Genomic DNA, 18357 nt, shown 5'->3' on the forward strand with positions numbered 1-18357 from the left:
TCTGGGGGATTTTATTTTATTTTAGAGGATCACAAAAACATACTTTCCACTTCCACTTTTGATGTTTATTCTCCAGGCAGTTTGGCTGTGAACTCGTTAGTGACGGCAGACACAAAGAGTGGAACTCGACAGAGGAATGAGAACGAGGGCACGCCGTTTGAATGTTTCTCTCTGTTCGGTCTGGATTGATTGGAGAAGCGTAATCAGTTTTTTGAAAATCAGTGGCTCGTAATGCATTAATGTAATTTACAGCCTTACAGCTTCAGATGTTCTCTTGTCACTAGCTGAAGTTCAACTGTCACCGAACGAACTGCCAAAGTGACAAACAAAATGACGCGGCTGACGTGAGCCGAAGAGACGTCTCTTCGGCCTCCTGTGTTGTTCCTGCCAGTGACACAACATCAGCCCGTGTCACTGTAATTCTCCTGATAGGACCGTGGAGACCCCCCGCTCTCCACCCATCAAAATCAGACGCAGATCTCAAACTGACAACATGACCAGGACAATACTCAATGTTTCCAGAGAGGGAAACCTTTTTATTTCCTCATGTTTAAAAAAAAGAAAAAAAAGAAATTTCTGCTGTGGAGCCCAAAGAAAAGACGCAGAGATTTCATTCAATACGCATTTCTGATTTATTTTTGTAGGAAAATAGGTCTTTTCACATGCAAATCAATTGTATTCATCAAAGAATTATGAAAAAAATCTTGGCCGGGGGGGGGGATACCAGAATGGCACTCAAAGAAATGTACATTTTACAAAAAGGCATAGAAAAACACACAAATGCATGTATGAATCAGAGTTTGTACTGGTTATAACACTGGTTTCATTGTCACGTCCCACATGGGCGACTATAAGGAACATGTAAGGAAACAAGACAACAGCCTTTTCTTCTGAACACAGACGTTGTTTTTACACAGACAGACGGATGCTGAGGGTGGACATCGTGGTATCCCTGATGAACAGACCCACAAAAGATCATCATCTGATACAGCCGGTTTAAAGTCTCTGTCTGTTTTAATACACAACATCTGTGGAAGCACAGTTCTGCCAGTAAAGGAAAGAGAATTGATGAAAACTTGATACATTTTTTTACAATTTGACTTTTTATCTCAAAGTTCAGATGTTTTATTTCACAGTTCTGACTTTTCATCTCATACTTTTAAAAAAAAAACTCCAAATTATTTTAATCTCATAATTATGAGTTTTATTTAATAATTCTGTCTTTTTGTGTCATAATTTCAATCTTTTCTCATAAAATCTCATATTTTTGTCTTTTATGAGATCATGATTATGACTTTTATGTGATAATTTCAACTTCTTATCTAATATTTTGACTTTTTTACTCATAATTATGACTTTTATCTTAAAATAATTACTTTTTATTTCCCAGAATTTTGATTATTATCTCACATTTATGGCCTTGTATCACATAATTATCACTTTTTCTCTCATAAAAGTGTCTTGTTACTTCCTAATGTAGAATTTTCCCCTCTTAATTTTCATCTTATTTTTTTCCTTAACTGGCAGAAATGGGCTCCCATACAGCACAGAGATAAATCAAGTATGAATAATAGTCTGTGAGAGCATTGCTCCAAACACTGTTAACCTTCTTTATTATAATTGCACCCTTGCGCACTTGAAGCTACTTTCTCTTTAACTTGCAATTCCTGCAGCTTCAAGGTACAATGGAAACTCAAAAGGGTGCTCAAATGCATATTGTCGCTGTTAAATGAAACATTTCTCAAATTTAGATGAGTTTTATTTCATGTATTATCATTTTCTTTGCTACCTTGCAAGAGAAAAAGTTGAATTCTTCTGCAACATGTTTTGTTGAGAAACCCTTAAATAATTAAATTTGCAAAGTATTCAAACTTGGAATAAATTTGCCTCTGGTGGTGAGCAGTCCTCACAAAGAATAAACATCCCTGAAAGAAACCAACATTCTGCTAAACTCAAGGGATTAGATGCTCATTATTGGTCTGGAAAAATCCTTCTACTTATTGATCCAGCATGCTTGTTTATCATTATCTCATAGATGCATTATCACAAAGCTGAAAACACACATTGACATTTATATAAGACGATCAGTATCAAATCCGACACTACTACTTTCTTTAAAAAGCCCTCTTGACATTTTGGAGACATGGTTTTCACAGGACAGCAACAATATGCAGAAGAGAATAAACCTTTAAAAAAAGTTTCTGTCCAGTGAGCACGCTTCTTTTTTACTTCAGTCCCATTTTTTTCTCAGTCACTCAATAGACAAAAGAGAACGGGGCCGCACAAATACATAACTGTGCCACAGGGTGATTCTCCTGACCTGGATAGCTGCCCGAATTCCTCACTTTCCCCTAAAAAAAAAAGACAGACAAGTCTGAGCAACATAACCTAGAATAGTTTTGGAGATATAAGGCCAAGCTGCCAGTCGTGCAGACTCTGAACAGATGGGGTCCTTGAGTACCCCCACGGCTCGTCCTCAAAACCTCTAAAGTGCTCCCTCCTTTGACGGGAAGTCGCCCTCTAGTGACATCAGCTGTCTGACTGCAAAGCATCACAAGCTGCATTCAGTTTGTGGAGAAAGCAGTAAATATTTTAGCTGAGAAACTTTGCTCACTGGGGAAAGGGTTTAATGAGAGCTGATTGGCCTCAAGGGGAGGAGACCGACCCTGACTGGGAAACACTAAATCACCTGTGGCTGATTGGCGACAGAGTGGCGTATGTGCAGCCGGTGTCAGTCACAGCTCTGGGGAGCAACGACTGGAGCAATTGTAGAGATTTATTGTGACTGTCTGCTGGCTGGCTTGTTTATAAGACTTGTGGAGCCTAAACCAATCAGAAAGACTCTTTTATACTCGAGCAGCTATATTATCAGTTGTGTTTACGTGAATGAAGTCAGGTCACGGTGTCCAGCCGCACGACTGGGTGATGGTTTGTTCAGTCGGTTGGCAAATTTTTTTGGGAGAATCAATAAATCAAGAGCATAACGTGCCAGCTCTTTAGATTTGCTCCTCTCCCAATTTTACAGTCATAAAATTGAGTAAATGCTCGTTTGGAAAAAGTTTTGCAATAGCAGAGTGCTGCACGTTGAAAGGGCGAGCTACTGCAAATGAAGTGAACAGCAGGGAGAGCCACACATCTGATTCATGCGCAAAGATTGGAATGATTTGAATAATTTGGCACTTTATGTCCCCAACTCGTCCTCACCAGCTCTTCAGCAGATCTCAAAAGGAGCATCACTGTTTGTTAAAACACAGCCCAGAGGGTCGCTACATACATTAAATACTGATACTGTAACACACAAGGAAAAAGTCTGGCTTCTTTTCTTTACGTCGTTAAGACATCGAGCCGACATTTTTTATAAAAATATACTATGTCATATTTCACATTTTTTACAATCGGAAGGCAATTTAAAACACAATAACCATAAATACCCATACGACTAATTCATGTTTTAAAAGAACTTGTGTTTTCTTTTTTCTTTATTTTACGAAAGACATCTTTGAAAAAAAAAAAGAGTGTTTCCATATAAAAACACTGAATTCGAACATAAAAATTGGCTTGTTCGCTATTTTTAAATCCCATTCCAAAAAAGCAATACACGTACTGTAATACAAAAAACAACGTTTACAAAAAGGGTTGGTCTCATGGAGGCATATTTTTTTTTCCACAACTGGAGTAGCATGGCCACAGTATTCCAAAGCTACAAACAACCAGGCTTTAATGGCAAGCCCAGCAGAAAATCTTGGCACTGACACTTGCATCACACAAACAGTGTTTGGTCTCACTATATTAGAGTAATGGCTTTGAACCTTTTCCATTACGACGTGGTAATAATGCAGCCTTGAAGGACTGGCCAAGGCTTTGATAGAAAAGGGAAACACTACAGCTGGTAAAGGTGCTGCTGGATGCAGGTAGCATTGACAACTGGTAAAGCGAGCCCTGCAGAAGACGCCACCAGGGGGCAGTCAGCTACAAGGCAGATGGAAAACCAGTGGAGTGCTGAGCGGCCTTGCTAAACAGCCATGAAAGAGCCAGAGAGAGAAACTGAGAAGAGTAAGGTATAAAAATTGGATTGTTTATGCACCTTGTTAAAAAGAGCATGTTGTCTCAGGGACTGGATACAAAGCCACGTGCTGGACTCGTCTGGTTTGTGAGCAGCACACATTAAAAAAACCAACAACAAACAAACACAGGAAACATATAGAAACACTGTCAAAGGTCACAGCAACATAACACTGTGATCCGCGCTGGAGAGAACGCAGACAGAACATGACTGACAGGAGACAGCCGTCAGGAAGGTGATGTTCTCGCTGCATTAGAAAGTCACTGCTTTAGGCGCTGCCACTCAATTATGGTTAATTTTATTGCATTTACGTTGTCGTGACGTTCCTCGATAACGTCACTACAGTACGAAGTCGTAGCTCTAGCTTGCCAGGGCTCTCTCTTTGCCTTTGTGTTACGATGATACCTCATTCTGGTGTCTAGGATGCCAATGTACTCACGGAGACTTTGCAGCGGAGTGGCCAGCGAATGAGCTAAGCCAAATCTAGGATCGGATCAGATTTTGCAACAGAGCTAATTATCATTCTTCTAAGGTTCAAATCCCTAAGAGAGGATGAACGGGAAGACATCAGAGGTCAATAATCTGCTTCAGGACTCAAGGAGACATGTAAACGACAGACTGCGGCCTAGTACAGTTTGTGTGGATGTTCAAGTTAGACAGTGATAGCCCAGACAAAACATATTGTCAGCTGCCACATCACGCTTAGTTTCTCGTTGTTTTACACATCTTTGCACACAAACACACATCTTCTCCAGCTTGCAGGATTCTTGAAGGCACAGTGGTGTTCAAATATCCAAGGAAGATTGCAACAGCTCGTCATCCAACCTCTAATATATACAGGGTTTCATTACATGTCAGTTTTCAGGTTTAAATCCATACTGAGGGCTTGCCCTCTCCTGATTTGCTGCTGCTGCTGTTGCTGCTGCTGCCTCCTCCACTGCTGCCTCCCTTCCCGTGCTTGAATCTATGCTTGCGCTCTTTCTGAGGCTGAGGCTGAGGCTGTGGCTGCGGTTGGGCCTGGATGATGTTACTCTGGGGCTTGTCGTCCTGGTTGTCCCCAAGCTGCACCTCTGCCCGGTGCTGCTGGCTGTAGGCCTGGATGGCCGCCTCCAGCTGCTCATGAGCCTGCTGGATCATGTCTTTGTTCAAAGCCACGCGGGCCTCCCCTCCAGTGGGGAAGTTATCCTCATTGCTGCCAAATTGCTGCTGCTCCTCTTGGGCAATGTTTGCCCGGTTCTGCTTGCATGCCATCTTAGCGTTGCTCAGGTCCGTGTAGGGCATCTGCTCTGGCTTGACCACGATATTGTAGCCCGGTGGAGCTGATGGGGTGTTCCATGAGAAGGGGTACCCCACGTAATCAGCAGCCCCATCTCCACCCACCCCTCCCTCAGACCCGGCCTCAGGGCCTGGCCCCCCTACCGAACCCTCCACACCCCCATTGGTGCCCAGCAAGCCCAACTGGTACTCATCCTCCTGAGGAGGGCAGCGCCGACGGCGAAGAATGTCACAGATAGAACCAATTCCCAAATGGAGCATCTCCCAAATGTTGAGCGTGAGGCAAAGGACTGTGACGCCGTACATGATGCGCAGGAAGATGGTCTTCTCTGTAGGCCGCGACACAAAGCAGTCCACGCTGTGGGGACAAGGTTTCCCCGAGCACACGAACACAGGCATCACACGGAACCCATACAGCAAATACTGGCCTGCGAGGAAGCCGGCTTCTAACACTGTACGAGTCACCAGCTGCAAGACGTAGACCCGCATCAGCCCCTCATCCTGGATACGCTTGCGCCCGTCATGCCGGACTTTGGGTCTGGGTGTGGGTTGCAGTGGATCCCGCGGCCTTTTAGGGGGCTCAATCTCTGGCACCTCATAGATCATAGGATCGTCCTCCTGGTCCTCCTCGGTCTCCTCGATGCCCCGGTGCTGCCGAGCTCCAAAGCAGATTTTCCTGGGCTTCCTGTGCGTGTAGCCCCCTCCTCCTGTTCTGACGGCAGTAGAGCCAGTCCCTCCTTTGGCTTCGTCTAATCGGGCGATCTTGTTGACAGCATAGCCCATGTACATGAGAGAAGGCATCGCCACCAAGATAATCTGGAAGACCCAGAAGCGGACGTGAGATAGAGGGGCAAAGGCATCGTAGCAGACATTCTCGCAGCCCGGCTGGCCCGAGTTGCAGACAAACTTGCTCTGTTCGTCGTAGTAGATGGACTCTCCCCCAACGGCAGTGAGAACGATGCGGAAGACGATGAGCACGGTGAGCCACAGCTTCCCCACGAAGGTGGAGTGGTTGTGGATCTCCTCCAGCAGCCGCGTGAGGAAGCTCCAGCTCATTGTGTCGCTGGACAGTGGGGCAGACAGTGTCCCTCTCTCAGCTGTTCACAGACTCTGGAGAGGAAGACAAGAAGCAGAAAAAGGAAGATCAATGCAAATTCCAAAACGTGATCAAAGCAGATTTTTCTAGTAATACTTTTATCCTGGCGGGAGCGGCATTAGTTCTGCAAGTTCAGTGGCACGATGTGAAAAGTGGTGACATAATAATTGCTTTAATTAAAATAAGTGTTCCTCTCTGAGCTCGGGTAAATCAATACATCCTTAATGTGATCTGTTGCTTCTCGCAGCACAAATACACACACACTGAATTCAGAGCTTAGTGCCACAGTGAGGCTGCTGTCAAGTTCGGGCTTTTTAAGGAATTAGAGGACCAAACAGGGTGGAAAGAGGATATCGGTATTAAAAAATACCATCAAGCAGCACTGAGAAGGAGGCGAAATAATCCAAATAGGGAATTTGCTATCATCAAATGCACACACACTTTATTTAACAGCCCTATCTCTTTTTGAAGAAATAAATCCTCTTAGCGAGCCTTCTTCTGTGTGAGGTGCAGTTTTCAGGATTGTATTAACTTGACTGGTTTGTTCTGGCTGAGAGGTGAATGGCATTGTGCAGCGCTGAATTTCGAGCTCAGTTTTAGGCAGAGGGACATGTTGCCTATGTAGGTTAGGTCTGGGCTCCAGGCACTCCATCCAAACCAGCAGAATCAGCAGGTGGCCGGGCACAAACCATTGGAGCGGGGAGTCAGAGAGCAGACCCACATTATCTCAGGCAGTGGAGCTGAACCCAAACACTGCTGTCCCTCAGGGCAGCTTTGGGGGATGAGTATGACACCTCCACAGAACTTTCCCCCTCATGAAGCCGCAACAGCGCATGGCTTATTGTCAGCTAGACTGAGAGGAAAATCCAGCCATGAATGCTAGCTTAGTTTGGGGTTTAAAGGGCTTCCAGGGCTGATATCCTTACCCAGCAGGTTGGGAGCTTACGGAGCTGCAGCGAGAGGGAGCATTTTTTGCGAGCAGGAGCTCCCTGCTTTGTGTCTCCAGTGGGAGCAGAGAGGGCGGGAATGTTTTGAAGACGGCTCGCAAAGAAACATGTGTCATATTGATCATTCTGACCATATAAGGACACGCTTGGGACACAGGAGGTAGATGTCAGGAATCCTCTGGTCCGCACATACAGTAAGAGGCCGATCCTGCAGTCAGACGGAGCAGCGGAGGAAGTCCATGTGAGAGTGCTAACTGTGAGCTTCTGTGACCGACATGTATGAGTAAGCAGGAAATGGCCGGAGTTCGCCACAAGCACACCGAGTCATCGCCGTGTCCTTCCATGGTCGAGCTCTGTCTGACTTTTCCTGCATTATATCACTGCATTTTTTTCCTTTTGCATAACTCTTACTGTGCTGAACTGTTATAGTTTAATTGATAAAAATCCAGATTTAGACACATAAACATTGAATATAATGATGAACCCTCTCTGCTGTTTAATGTTTTATGGACACAATCATCATTATTACATTATTATTCTGTTTTCTTTTTTCTGTTTACTGTTATTCTTTCCAGCATTGTAATTTCTATTATAATGGCAGCTTTGGAGGTAATTTCAGGGACTTATTGTTGTTTAGACATGCAGACATTATTCATATCAAATTAACTGTCACAGATGTGAACTCGAGTCAACTTTAATCACTGTTTTAAGTTGCACCTTGACTCAACAGAAACTAAATGACTTGAGACTCGACTTGAACTTGGTAAAAACTTGTGTCTTGACTTGACATGATGAGTTAAATGATTTCGGATGTCTGATGTTCTGTGTTCATTTATCAAACTGTTTTCATCTTTTTTATTTTACTTACTTTTGTCTGGTTTTCAGTATTTAAGGAAATATTATTTTGATCAAGAAGAACTAAAGACATAAAGAAAGAAGCTTTTATTAATTATCGGTTTTTTATTATTATTTTCAATTCACCTAATATAGAAAAAATATATCATTGAAAAGGTTAGACTAATTAGCCAATAATATCAGGATTAGATCTTAGAAAAAATGAACTGGGACCAAATGACTGGAGTCACATGTTTGTAAATTGGGTATATCAAATGTTGCTGCCCAGAACCAGATCTGTTTAATCTGGGAGCAGATTGAATTTTGCAAATCTCATCCACTTGATTAATAACTGTGTTTGCATATACTGTATATTTGCTTGCTTTGTTACACCTCCTTCATTTGAAACATTGCTTTTGAGGCAGAGTTTTATGTCTGTGCGCCCTCTCTAGTCTGACAAGGCAAAATGTATATCTTATCTTAACTTCTCATCATGTATAGGCAGATGGCCGCCCACAAGGAGTCTGGGTTTGCTCCGAGGTTTCTGCCGGTTGAGAGGCGGTTTCCTTCTCGCCGCTGTTGCCAAGTGCCTGCTAATTGGGGAGTTAGGCCTCTGTGAATTAATTGATTAAAGAGTGAAGTCAAGACCTGCTCCAGTTTAAAGTGTCATGAGATCATTTCTGTTGTGATTTAGGGCTATATAATTAAAATTCACTCGACGGTATTTTTCTGCTGCTTTTTCTTTGTGTTTCTTTGTGTTGTGTTCCAGTCCCAGTCGATGTCGACACTGAGTGAAATGTTAGAAATGTTAAAACTTCTGTTTTCATGTTTGAGTCGCTGCACCACCGGTGAAAAAGGGAATAATTTAGATTACTTAATCATACAGTCAGAAAACGGTAAGTACATTTTTGCGTCTAATTCTACATTCACATTCAATGCAAAGTTACTCTATCATGTTGAATGAATGTGTCTAAACTAACTCATAATAACTTTAGTTATTGAATTAATTCACGTTGATGCAATATGAGAGAAAAAACTTTGCAATTAATGTGAGACTTCACATTGAACTTACTAAAATCAGATGGGAAATTTACAGGTAATTAAAATGCTTTAAGCAACTGTTTTAAGCAACTTTCTTTTTGTATGATATAATTTCTTTATTTCTTCAAAATTCACAAAGACATGGCATCCAATCAGAGTTTAGTGGCTCTGTGAGTTTGTAAAATGTTTGAACTTGACCAACCAATGGGTCAGAGGTGTTTTTAATTTCTTCATGTTTCAGTAAAACCTGCCAAATACTTCTCAAAAGGATAATATGTCTGTGTTATGTAACCAGAACTCTTTTTTTCAGCTAAAATCAGTCCTCGGATGTTTACAAGACACGGACTCTTTAGTGTGTCCTCTGATGAAGGATTGTATTTACCTCGTTGAGTTCCTTGGTAGTTCCTGCACCAGGAACTGTCACACTCCCACCTGACCAGGAGAGACGCTCCAGCCCCGGCACACGGCTGCCTGGGCTTAATACTCCTCTGCTACCTCAGCCACATATAACCTGGCATTTTGCCTTCTCATCCAATTTATGTCTGCAGGAGCTAGTGGGGCTGTTAGGGGTAAGAAGCTGACTCTGTGCATTAAGTTACTGGGGGTGAGTCAGCCTCCCGAATAGCAGCGCGCAGACACAGCAGGCTGTCTGTTGCTCTGATTTAAAATGATGAACAGCAAATTGGTGGAAATCATGTCGCACGTGAAAACGTCACACCGGATTTTGGTTTGTGAGTCAGAGAAGGAAACAAAGCTCACTTCAGTTTAATCTCGTTAATGAGGTTTGAAAGGGAATCACTGTCAGGATCAATGGATCTATAGAAAAACAGCCCAGAAGGTCACGACTGAGAAATCATCAAACTATGGGCCTCTTTGGTACGTCTGAGCCTGCGACAAGGCTCCTAACACTACCAGAACAGTACAAGGTCAAAGGTCAAGCGAATCGGTTCCTCAGGGGTGAAACTCTCTCCATGATGACCTCACGGGCCGATTCAAGCAGACACGCACAATTACAGTCAGCGTCACTGGGGGGATCCCCTCAGTCACTGGCTTTCATCCCTCGGGATCCACAGAGACTCACATCCAGGTGTAGTACACACACACACATACACACACACACGCACACACACACACACACACACACGCACGTGCAACAGCCTCCAAAAAGCATCCGGAGTAGAGCCACAACAACGTCTGCACTGGGGTTAGTTGAGGCGCTCCTTATTCACAGGAGTGACTCATCATATGGACGCAGCGCTCCGGCTGGAGGGCTTCGAGCGCGGGAGGGACACCAGGGGAACGAGCCCACGACAGGACAAACCCCCCGACACGTGCAAGGGACCACTGCAGGTGGACGAGGAAGGACTGTAATTGTGTAACAGGGAGATGTGCTGTAACTGCATGCATCATCGAGGGGAGTTCTGTACAGCAACAGGTGAAGGTACATAACAGGTGAGCCAGGTCGAGTGTTGTATTTAAACATGTAAGTTATATATTGGTTTGCGATATCGTGAAATGGCAGCACGTAAAGTGTTGTCTTTAACTACAGTATCTCTAAGAGGCTGTGTCACAGGGAAGTGATGTCATTTTCTGAACTTACCGGACTGTTTTACTTCTAATACTTACCTTTACTCACTTAGTCATTGAATCCACATTACTGATGATAACTTATGAACAATCTATCAGAAAACTTCTTCGCAAATTGAAACTAAATGAAGACAGCACAAATTCTATTGTTTTGTATGGTTAAGTGTCATTTCGGTGTGCTCAGATTATGAAACACTGTTTATAATTCGGGATCTTACATATTTTAAGAGCCTTTTTCACCCAACAAACAATAAAGAAGCTTAAACATGATTATTTCATTTATTCATTGTTTTCACAACAAAAATCTGGTGGGCCAAATTTAACCTTATGTGCATGTGAATTAAATAATGAATCAGAATAAAGAAAAAATATAAATATATGTAATATGAGTGTTAAAATGGTAAAAATACAAATGTGAGGGGTAACTACAATTTTACACACGCTACAGCAAGAAGAGCTGAACAGAGGTCAGAGATCTCCATCCTGATCCTGAATGAATCTTTGAGTCTCTGACTGGTAATAAACTGCAGTACTGATAAAGGTGAGTTAAAGATTTAAATTCTCTGCCTCTAAACGATTTGTCTCCATATTCAATATTCCAGCTCGTCTTTCATATATGCAGCTCCATGTATAAACACACAGACAGCCACAACACCACAAAGCATCCTTCATATTAATACACACACCCGGCCGAAGGCAGTTTGGATAATGAACCTAACGTAAATGGTAGTAACGAGTGTATGTAAGGCAGCTTTACGAGCCTCTGGATGAACCTTAATCAAGCCGATGCTCCGCTTCATTAAAGTTCATCCAGAGGCGATCCTACTCACATGCACACTCACGTAAAAAAAAAAAAAAGCAGTGACATCATCAAATATTCCAGAGTAGTTTTGTTTTTATTTTGTCTCCTCTAACCTCACGCAGAACTCATTCACAGGCGAAACATCCGCACAGATGCAGCAGCCGCTCTCCATCAGTCAGCTCACAGCACAGATGTACTTTTTCCCCCTGCAGAGAATGAATGTCACGACAGGCTCGTTGTAAACAGTTCCTCATTCTGCTTCATCATCATGCTAATTATCAGTTGGATTTTCTCTCTTACTGCTTTTAGAGTGATTGTAAAAAAGATCTTGAGGCAGAAAACTGTCAGCGCTTCTTCAGCCAAGATTGATTTACTGCCTCTCTGATGCTGCCGACCTGCTGCCTCCACCTTTGACTCCACACTTTTTATGTGATTATGATTGCTTCTTTGCTTCTGTGCAACTTTTAATGACTTGCACGATTTCGGCTTTTTTCCCCGCAGCCTCTCGCTTGAAAAAACATTCGCTCCATCATCATGACGGCGCACCGCATCCACTTATATGATCGCTGAATGTTATATTGAGCCCTTCAGCGTTTGGTAATAAAAAAACAGGCAACCAGTACGTCTATCCAAATTGAGTGCAGTAGTATTAAACTTATTCCCGTTCTTATTTAATTTCCAGATTCATTCATTTTAATTTGGAAGATTTCAAAACTCTGTGTGCTGATGTTTATTTTTGGAGCAATTTCTGGTGAGCAACAACATGCAACTCTGCTGCAGAGTTCATATAATGAAAGCTTCTTCTAGCAGCGTTCATTACTGACAATTACATTTTTATAAAAACAGGAATTAGAGCATCTGGTTTATGAATTGCTATGCTATGATTTGTTTTGTCATACTTTGTGTCTGTTTGCCATATGCAGTTGTGCCTAGAGGCCACATTTGTTTTTTTTACTTTTTTTTTTTTACTTTTTTGCTCCAGTGCTGCTACGAGCTTCCTCGCCATGCAAAGGAATGAATGCCGAATAAGAGACTAAGTTGAGTTTTGAAGAAAACGTTTTCGTTAGTGCAACCATTTACAGTGAGGACATGTCAGTTTTGTACCCATCACGAGAATGTTTAAAAATTAAGTAAAAAATGTTCTGAAAAACTAAACATGAAAGACAAACTCACAAATGAGAGAAAATGTTTTGTTCTCCATCAGTGGCTTCTGTTTTAAATATTACGTATTCATATTGTAATTATTTTCTCTGACCACAAATGATGTCTTAAATTTCAAATGTCGAATGTCGATGGCTTAAAATCTTTTCTTTTTTTTTTTTTATCTGACCTTTTGTGTCTCAACCACTTTAGATCGTAGAGATAACATTATAATGGTTTTACCAGGATAAACAATTGAAAATATTATTTTCTTTTTCTCTGCAAAAGTGGCAAGATGTACGGTTTAATTCAGGATTTTTTTCTTTTAATGTTGCTTCTGGATTAACCTCACACTTGTTAACTCAAACTGCCTCTGCTCAGAGAGGTTTACATAATTTGCAGACTAAATCTTTGCGTTTAACAGTGAGGCAAAGTCAGAAAGAGAAGGTGGCAAGAACAAGGGGGAAAGGCTACGTGCACTTCTTTTCTGAGGAAGCCACATTTTTACCATTTTACATCAACAGAAATCCTCCACAAAGACTAAAATAGTGAAGGCAGAGCTTGAAGTCGTCCTCACAGCAGACAATGACGCGCGGCAGCTTGAACAAAAATTTAAAAATAAACACCTTTATTGTGAAAAATTGGACAATGCACCCAATAATTAAATGGGATGAGATGGAATTTTCTGGCACAATGTCTTCTATAGTCAATAGTTTGCGAGCTTCTTTTAAAGCTCAGCCGTCATATGATAAAATACATTCTGTTGAATTCATAATAAAGCCAGACACCAGACACATTCTTTCAACAACAATCGGAGTGAAGCATCAGAGCGCTATGAGAGGAATGATTGGGACCTCTGAGCGTGTTCTGTTGGAGCTGATGTTCCTCTGACTGTCCTTATTCGAGGGTCATCGCCACAGTGACCTCTCCCTCTGTTCTGCCAGCAGCATCCTCAGGCTTCACTGATGCCCCCTGTGAGCCTCCACCTTGTCCCACACACACTGCACAGACCAAACTAATCTGCCCACACAGTAGCCGGCCAGACATCTGTCCATGATAACCCCCCGGACCGTCAGATGTGGGTTAAACCGTGACTGTTGCGGAGTTAGGAGACTCGACATCAAACCAACAATCTCTTGTCATAAAAGGTCACCAGAATCCACCCGTGAACACACGATACGAACAGAGATAACTACTCAAACAGCGCCGCGTGAAAAGACCGCTTTAAAAAGCAGAGGGGTTTTTCTCATATTGTGGTTCTCCTCTACTCTGAAGGCGCCACGATAAGCTCCTTTGTTAGGCACTCAGAGATATTCAAATCACCCCCCCCAAAAAATCCAGCGGAGCTAAAAATGGATTTCTTCTCGACACTTTCTGGTTGTCTTCTTTGTCTTTTTTTTTTTCTTTCCGAGCTGCAACTTTGTTCAAAAGAGTCCCTGACGTGATCAAAAACGAGCGTGCCAAGGGTGACTCTGCATCAAGTTCACCCACACAGAAGGTTATCAGAGCTGTACATCAGATCCATTTCGTAGACTAATCTCTACCAGATTGCACGCGGCATGTATTTACACAGACGCACAAACACAGACATGAAACTTACTTGCAGAGTGATCAATGCATGCGGCCATGAAACACAAATAAACTATAAATTCCAAAGGGTTGAGGAGACAGTACACCCCAATTGGGCCTCTGGCTCCTAAAACGTGTAGCGAAAGACATAAATGTATTCAAATCAGAAGATGGACAAAAATAGAAACATTCTTTTCTTTTCGCGTGGTCAAACCAAACTTAAACTGTGAGAGAGTCTGGAGACGAGGAAGTCTTCGCGGAGATGGATGAATGAGCTATTCTTCTTCCTTTTGCAGGGGGGAGGCGGGCTTTGAAGGAGCATTTCTCCCACTGTATTCGTGGGAAACTGAAAAATTCCCTCATTAACAGTGTCCGAAGGGAAGAAACGCAATGGCAAACTGGTTCCATATGTTACAGGATGAATCTCTGAGGCAGGAGCAGCCTCTCTGTGTGCATCTGTGCCTCTTTTAATGCAGCTCCACGCCGAGAAACATGTCATGAAAAGTAACGTTTTTTAGAGGTCAAGTAAATATCTGTCCTGACCTGATCGGTTACAAATGAAAGAGGATTTACTTTATCATCACTTAAAGTCACTTTCAAATCAAGAAATAAAATTTAAAGAAAAACAAGCGCATGAAGACAAAAAACAAGCAGAAAAGTAAAGTGATGAAGCAGCATACTCACTCTACTCCTTCTCTCCCAGATGCCAGGTACTATGTCCTTTGTCTCTCAACCTGAGGCCCCTCATCTCTGTCTCTGCCTCCTCGTCTCACTTAGCCTCCTTTACATACCCCTTAACCTGCGCTGACATCAAACAGCCCTGACCTAAAATCAACAGCGGCATCCCGACAAACAAAAAAACTCAAAACAAAACGCACATCTCGGCAGTCCACTCTCTGGTGAAGAGCTTCACAGTGTGTGTGCTTAACCAAGTGTGAGCTCTTCCTGAAAGGGAGAGGAATGCGGGAGGCAGAGCATCTTGCCTCTCTCCCTGTGGTACTCACAATGGTCCTCACTTACCCCCTTATCCCCCACCAAACTGGGTCATGGTTGGGGGGCTGGGGTGGGTGTGTGTGTTCGTATGGGTGGTGCTGATGAGGATGAGGAGGAGGTGGTGGTGGAGGTTTTAATACCCCTCGGAGGGCAGTGGGGCGGGGAAGTCTGACAGTGATAGGGCGAGACGGGAAGAACATGGTTTTGGTAAAAGATACTCAACTCATTGACTTTGTGAAACCTCCGGCCACAGGAGAGGAGCACAAGACAGCGGTGCTTTTAGGAAATGGTGCGGGTAGTGGCCTTTGTGCTTTTAAAACACCGTTAAAGTGCATCTTAGATGACGAATTTGAGGGTGCGACACGGAGTCTCTTGAGACCAGGGAAGCCTAAATAAATAACCTGAAGCATTTTCTTTTCATTTCAGAGTAAGCGAGCTCGGAAATGTTTGTGGAAACAAACTACTGATAAAAACATCACTGACATTAAAAAGAAGGAGTTGTTCTATCGACAGGAATGTAGGTAACGTGTTTTCCTTTTGAAACCCCTGACAACATGAAGCAAAGGAGTTTAAAGAAAAGTGTTTTTTAATTCTGATACAAGTTGGAACCAGATTTTGACATAGTATTATCATCATCATGATCTTATTACAGATGTATTACTATGGATGGCAGGCTGGCTTTCGTGCAAGACCCGCCCTACACCACCTCTGATTGGTTGCTTTTGCTGCTTGCATTGTCTATGCTTGACCCAAACTAGCGTAGCCCAGTTATGACTGCGTTTCTTGCGGTTTTTGAGCTGTAGTTCCCCCTGTAAACACACCGACCCCTCCTGCCTCCTTCCTGCTACTCTCGGGGTCACTGATCCTCCAGAACAGTTCTTTGCTGCCAGAGTGTCTCTGGGCTAGGTGGAGCGGAAAGGCCATGTCACTGGTCCGCTAACCAGCCCAGAAACACTGCAGCTACGACAAAAGAAGAGGTCGGTGTGTTTACAGAGGAAACTACAGCCCACAGGCTGCTGTGTCGGCTCTGCGGCTGGTTTGTTTGTGTGATAAACCAACAGTGAGAAAAACAGAGCCAACTGTGTGGGGCACAGTTGGCATGTTTACATCGTGACTCTTCTTGAATTATAAAATCCAAGTAATAAATCTCGGTCCCAAATCTTAAGTATAAATTAAATTAACAGGATCTTCATCAGGATAAATATCTGTTTATGTAAAAAAAAAAAAAAGAAAGGATCAGATAATATCTTGATACTGGCTTTTTTCACTCAACTTTCAGCCTTTTGCCTAAAAAATCCACAGTATCAGTTGGGTTATTCTCACAGTATAGTCTGGACTGCTGGCAAAGAGTATCACACCAAGTCCAATGTGTCAAAGTATAAGAAATAATTGATGCCCAACATGCTGCCTGTTATGAATGCCAGTGGATTTGGGGCTCTAAAAGAAGGGCAATGAAAAATCTAATAACATTGGCTCATTAAGAAAGTTTTCTGTGAAGTCATTAAAAGGACAATGTGAACTCTCCGAGATTAAAGTTGGGAAACGTCCAAACAATCGCCGACCATGGCCACAGAGCATTTTATGTCCACCACATATACACTGCAGCTTCTGCTCGCCGAAAATATGGACACTCGGTCATAATCCTCCCCATCACTTTCAGCCTCCGCATGCCCTTCTCACTCCATCACTCTGCTTGCTCCCTAATGCCCTGGCATGTATAGAGTCATAATCATTGCAACACCGCGAACAATAAGAGATGTTCGTTTGATATTGTCCAAATCCACTCACCAGCGCCCGTTGCTCAAATTAGCACTGCACGCTATCTCAGCCTCTTTTCTTATCTGTGTCTTCTGAGCGGACCAGTAGCTATCTCCAAATTTCACAGATCATGTGCTGAGAAATCAAAGGGGGCACAAATCCTCTTTAAATTCACATCATGTCGCTCAAAGACCGGAGCTTCTGTGAAATGTTTTTCTTTAATGCACAGCTATGGTAATTTTCCCATTTTCTTTCCCTAAATGTGAAGTTGATATGTGGGGAAATGTTTTTCTTTTGGAGGGGGGAGGGACGTGTCATCTTGGTAATAGCCATGAATAATTTGACATCCTCGTCTCCTTTTGATGTGAGGGGTTTTTCTTATGGAGCACTTTCTTAAGCCATGCTGGTTTTCATAGAAAATCTGCACAAGATATGATGATGATGTTTATCCAAAACCATCACAGAGAGAATCTCACTAACCTGTGGAAAGTTGTTTTGGGTCTTGCGAGCACACACACACACACACTCGCAGTTAGAGGAGGACTGACGGCAGCTTTTCACAGTTAATCAGAGTATTTCCCTTTGCAGCTTTGAGTGACGGCAGAGAAAAAAAAAGTCCCCGGTTCAGCTGTGGGTACCCCCCGTGTTCAACCTCTAACTTGTGATTAATACTCGCTAAATCGCTTTGTAAGTCACTTTTTTATTTGCGTGTTTATGTCGAGCTCATCCTTGCAGACTCAGCCAGCACATGGGGAGAGATGATTTATTACTTTCTCTTCTTGCTGACATAAAGAGGAACAACTCTCTGTTTCTGTCACTGTGTGTTATGAGCACAAGGTGGTATAGCTCAGTTGTTGAGCATTTCACTGCAGATCAAAACGTCCCCAATTCAATGCCAGGTACCCCCCTCTGGATGAATGCTGATACTGCAAAACTGAAGCCAAAATTGACAGTATTTTATAACACTGACTTGAAGAGTTTTCAGCAGCAGATGCTTGGTGGATTCACAGCTGAACCACCTCCCAAATGTCTCCAAAGTCCATACTACAGTCTCATTCAGGGGGGTGACAAAATTACTTAGAAAATGAGACATTATAGACACTAAATGAATTAATTTTTGAGCGTGCTGTTAATGAGTAGTATTCTCTCAAAATGCACAAAGGAAATGGAGAGGGATTGCTCACAGCTGGAAGAAATGCATGCTGCATGCTGATAAGATTAACTCTTAACTCTGACTGAAATTTGATATCCA

The 18357-nt window shown here is 42.7% G+C and overlaps 1 protein-coding gene across 5 annotated transcripts in view; it reads right to left on the reverse strand.

The window, feature by feature from the left end:
- Positions 1-608: 608 nt before the first annotated feature.
- gjc1 (gap junction protein gamma 1) overlaps positions 609-18357 on the reverse strand; it is a 52536-nt gene continuing 34787 nt past the window's right edge. For 3 of the 5 annotated variants that reach the window (XM_030407584.1, XM_030407586.1, XM_030407588.1), the window contains one exon: positions 609-6448. In XM_030407584.1, the coding sequence (XP_030263444.1) occupies positions 4931-6394 (1464 nt within the window). In that variant the 5' untranslated portion in view covers positions 6395-6448 and the 3' untranslated portion in view covers positions 609-4930. Of the gene's footprint in view, positions 6449-14385; positions 14960-15038; positions 15429-18357 lie in introns of those variants that run through there. The other 2 variants (XM_030407585.1, XM_030407587.1) reach the window with 2 other exon arrangements.

Source organism: Sparus aurata, chromosome 23, assembly GCF_900880675.1.
Source record: "Sparus aurata chromosome 23, fSpaAur1.1, whole genome shotgun sequence".
Lineage (NCBI taxonomy): Eukaryota > Metazoa > Chordata > Actinopteri > Spariformes > Sparidae > Sparus > Sparus aurata.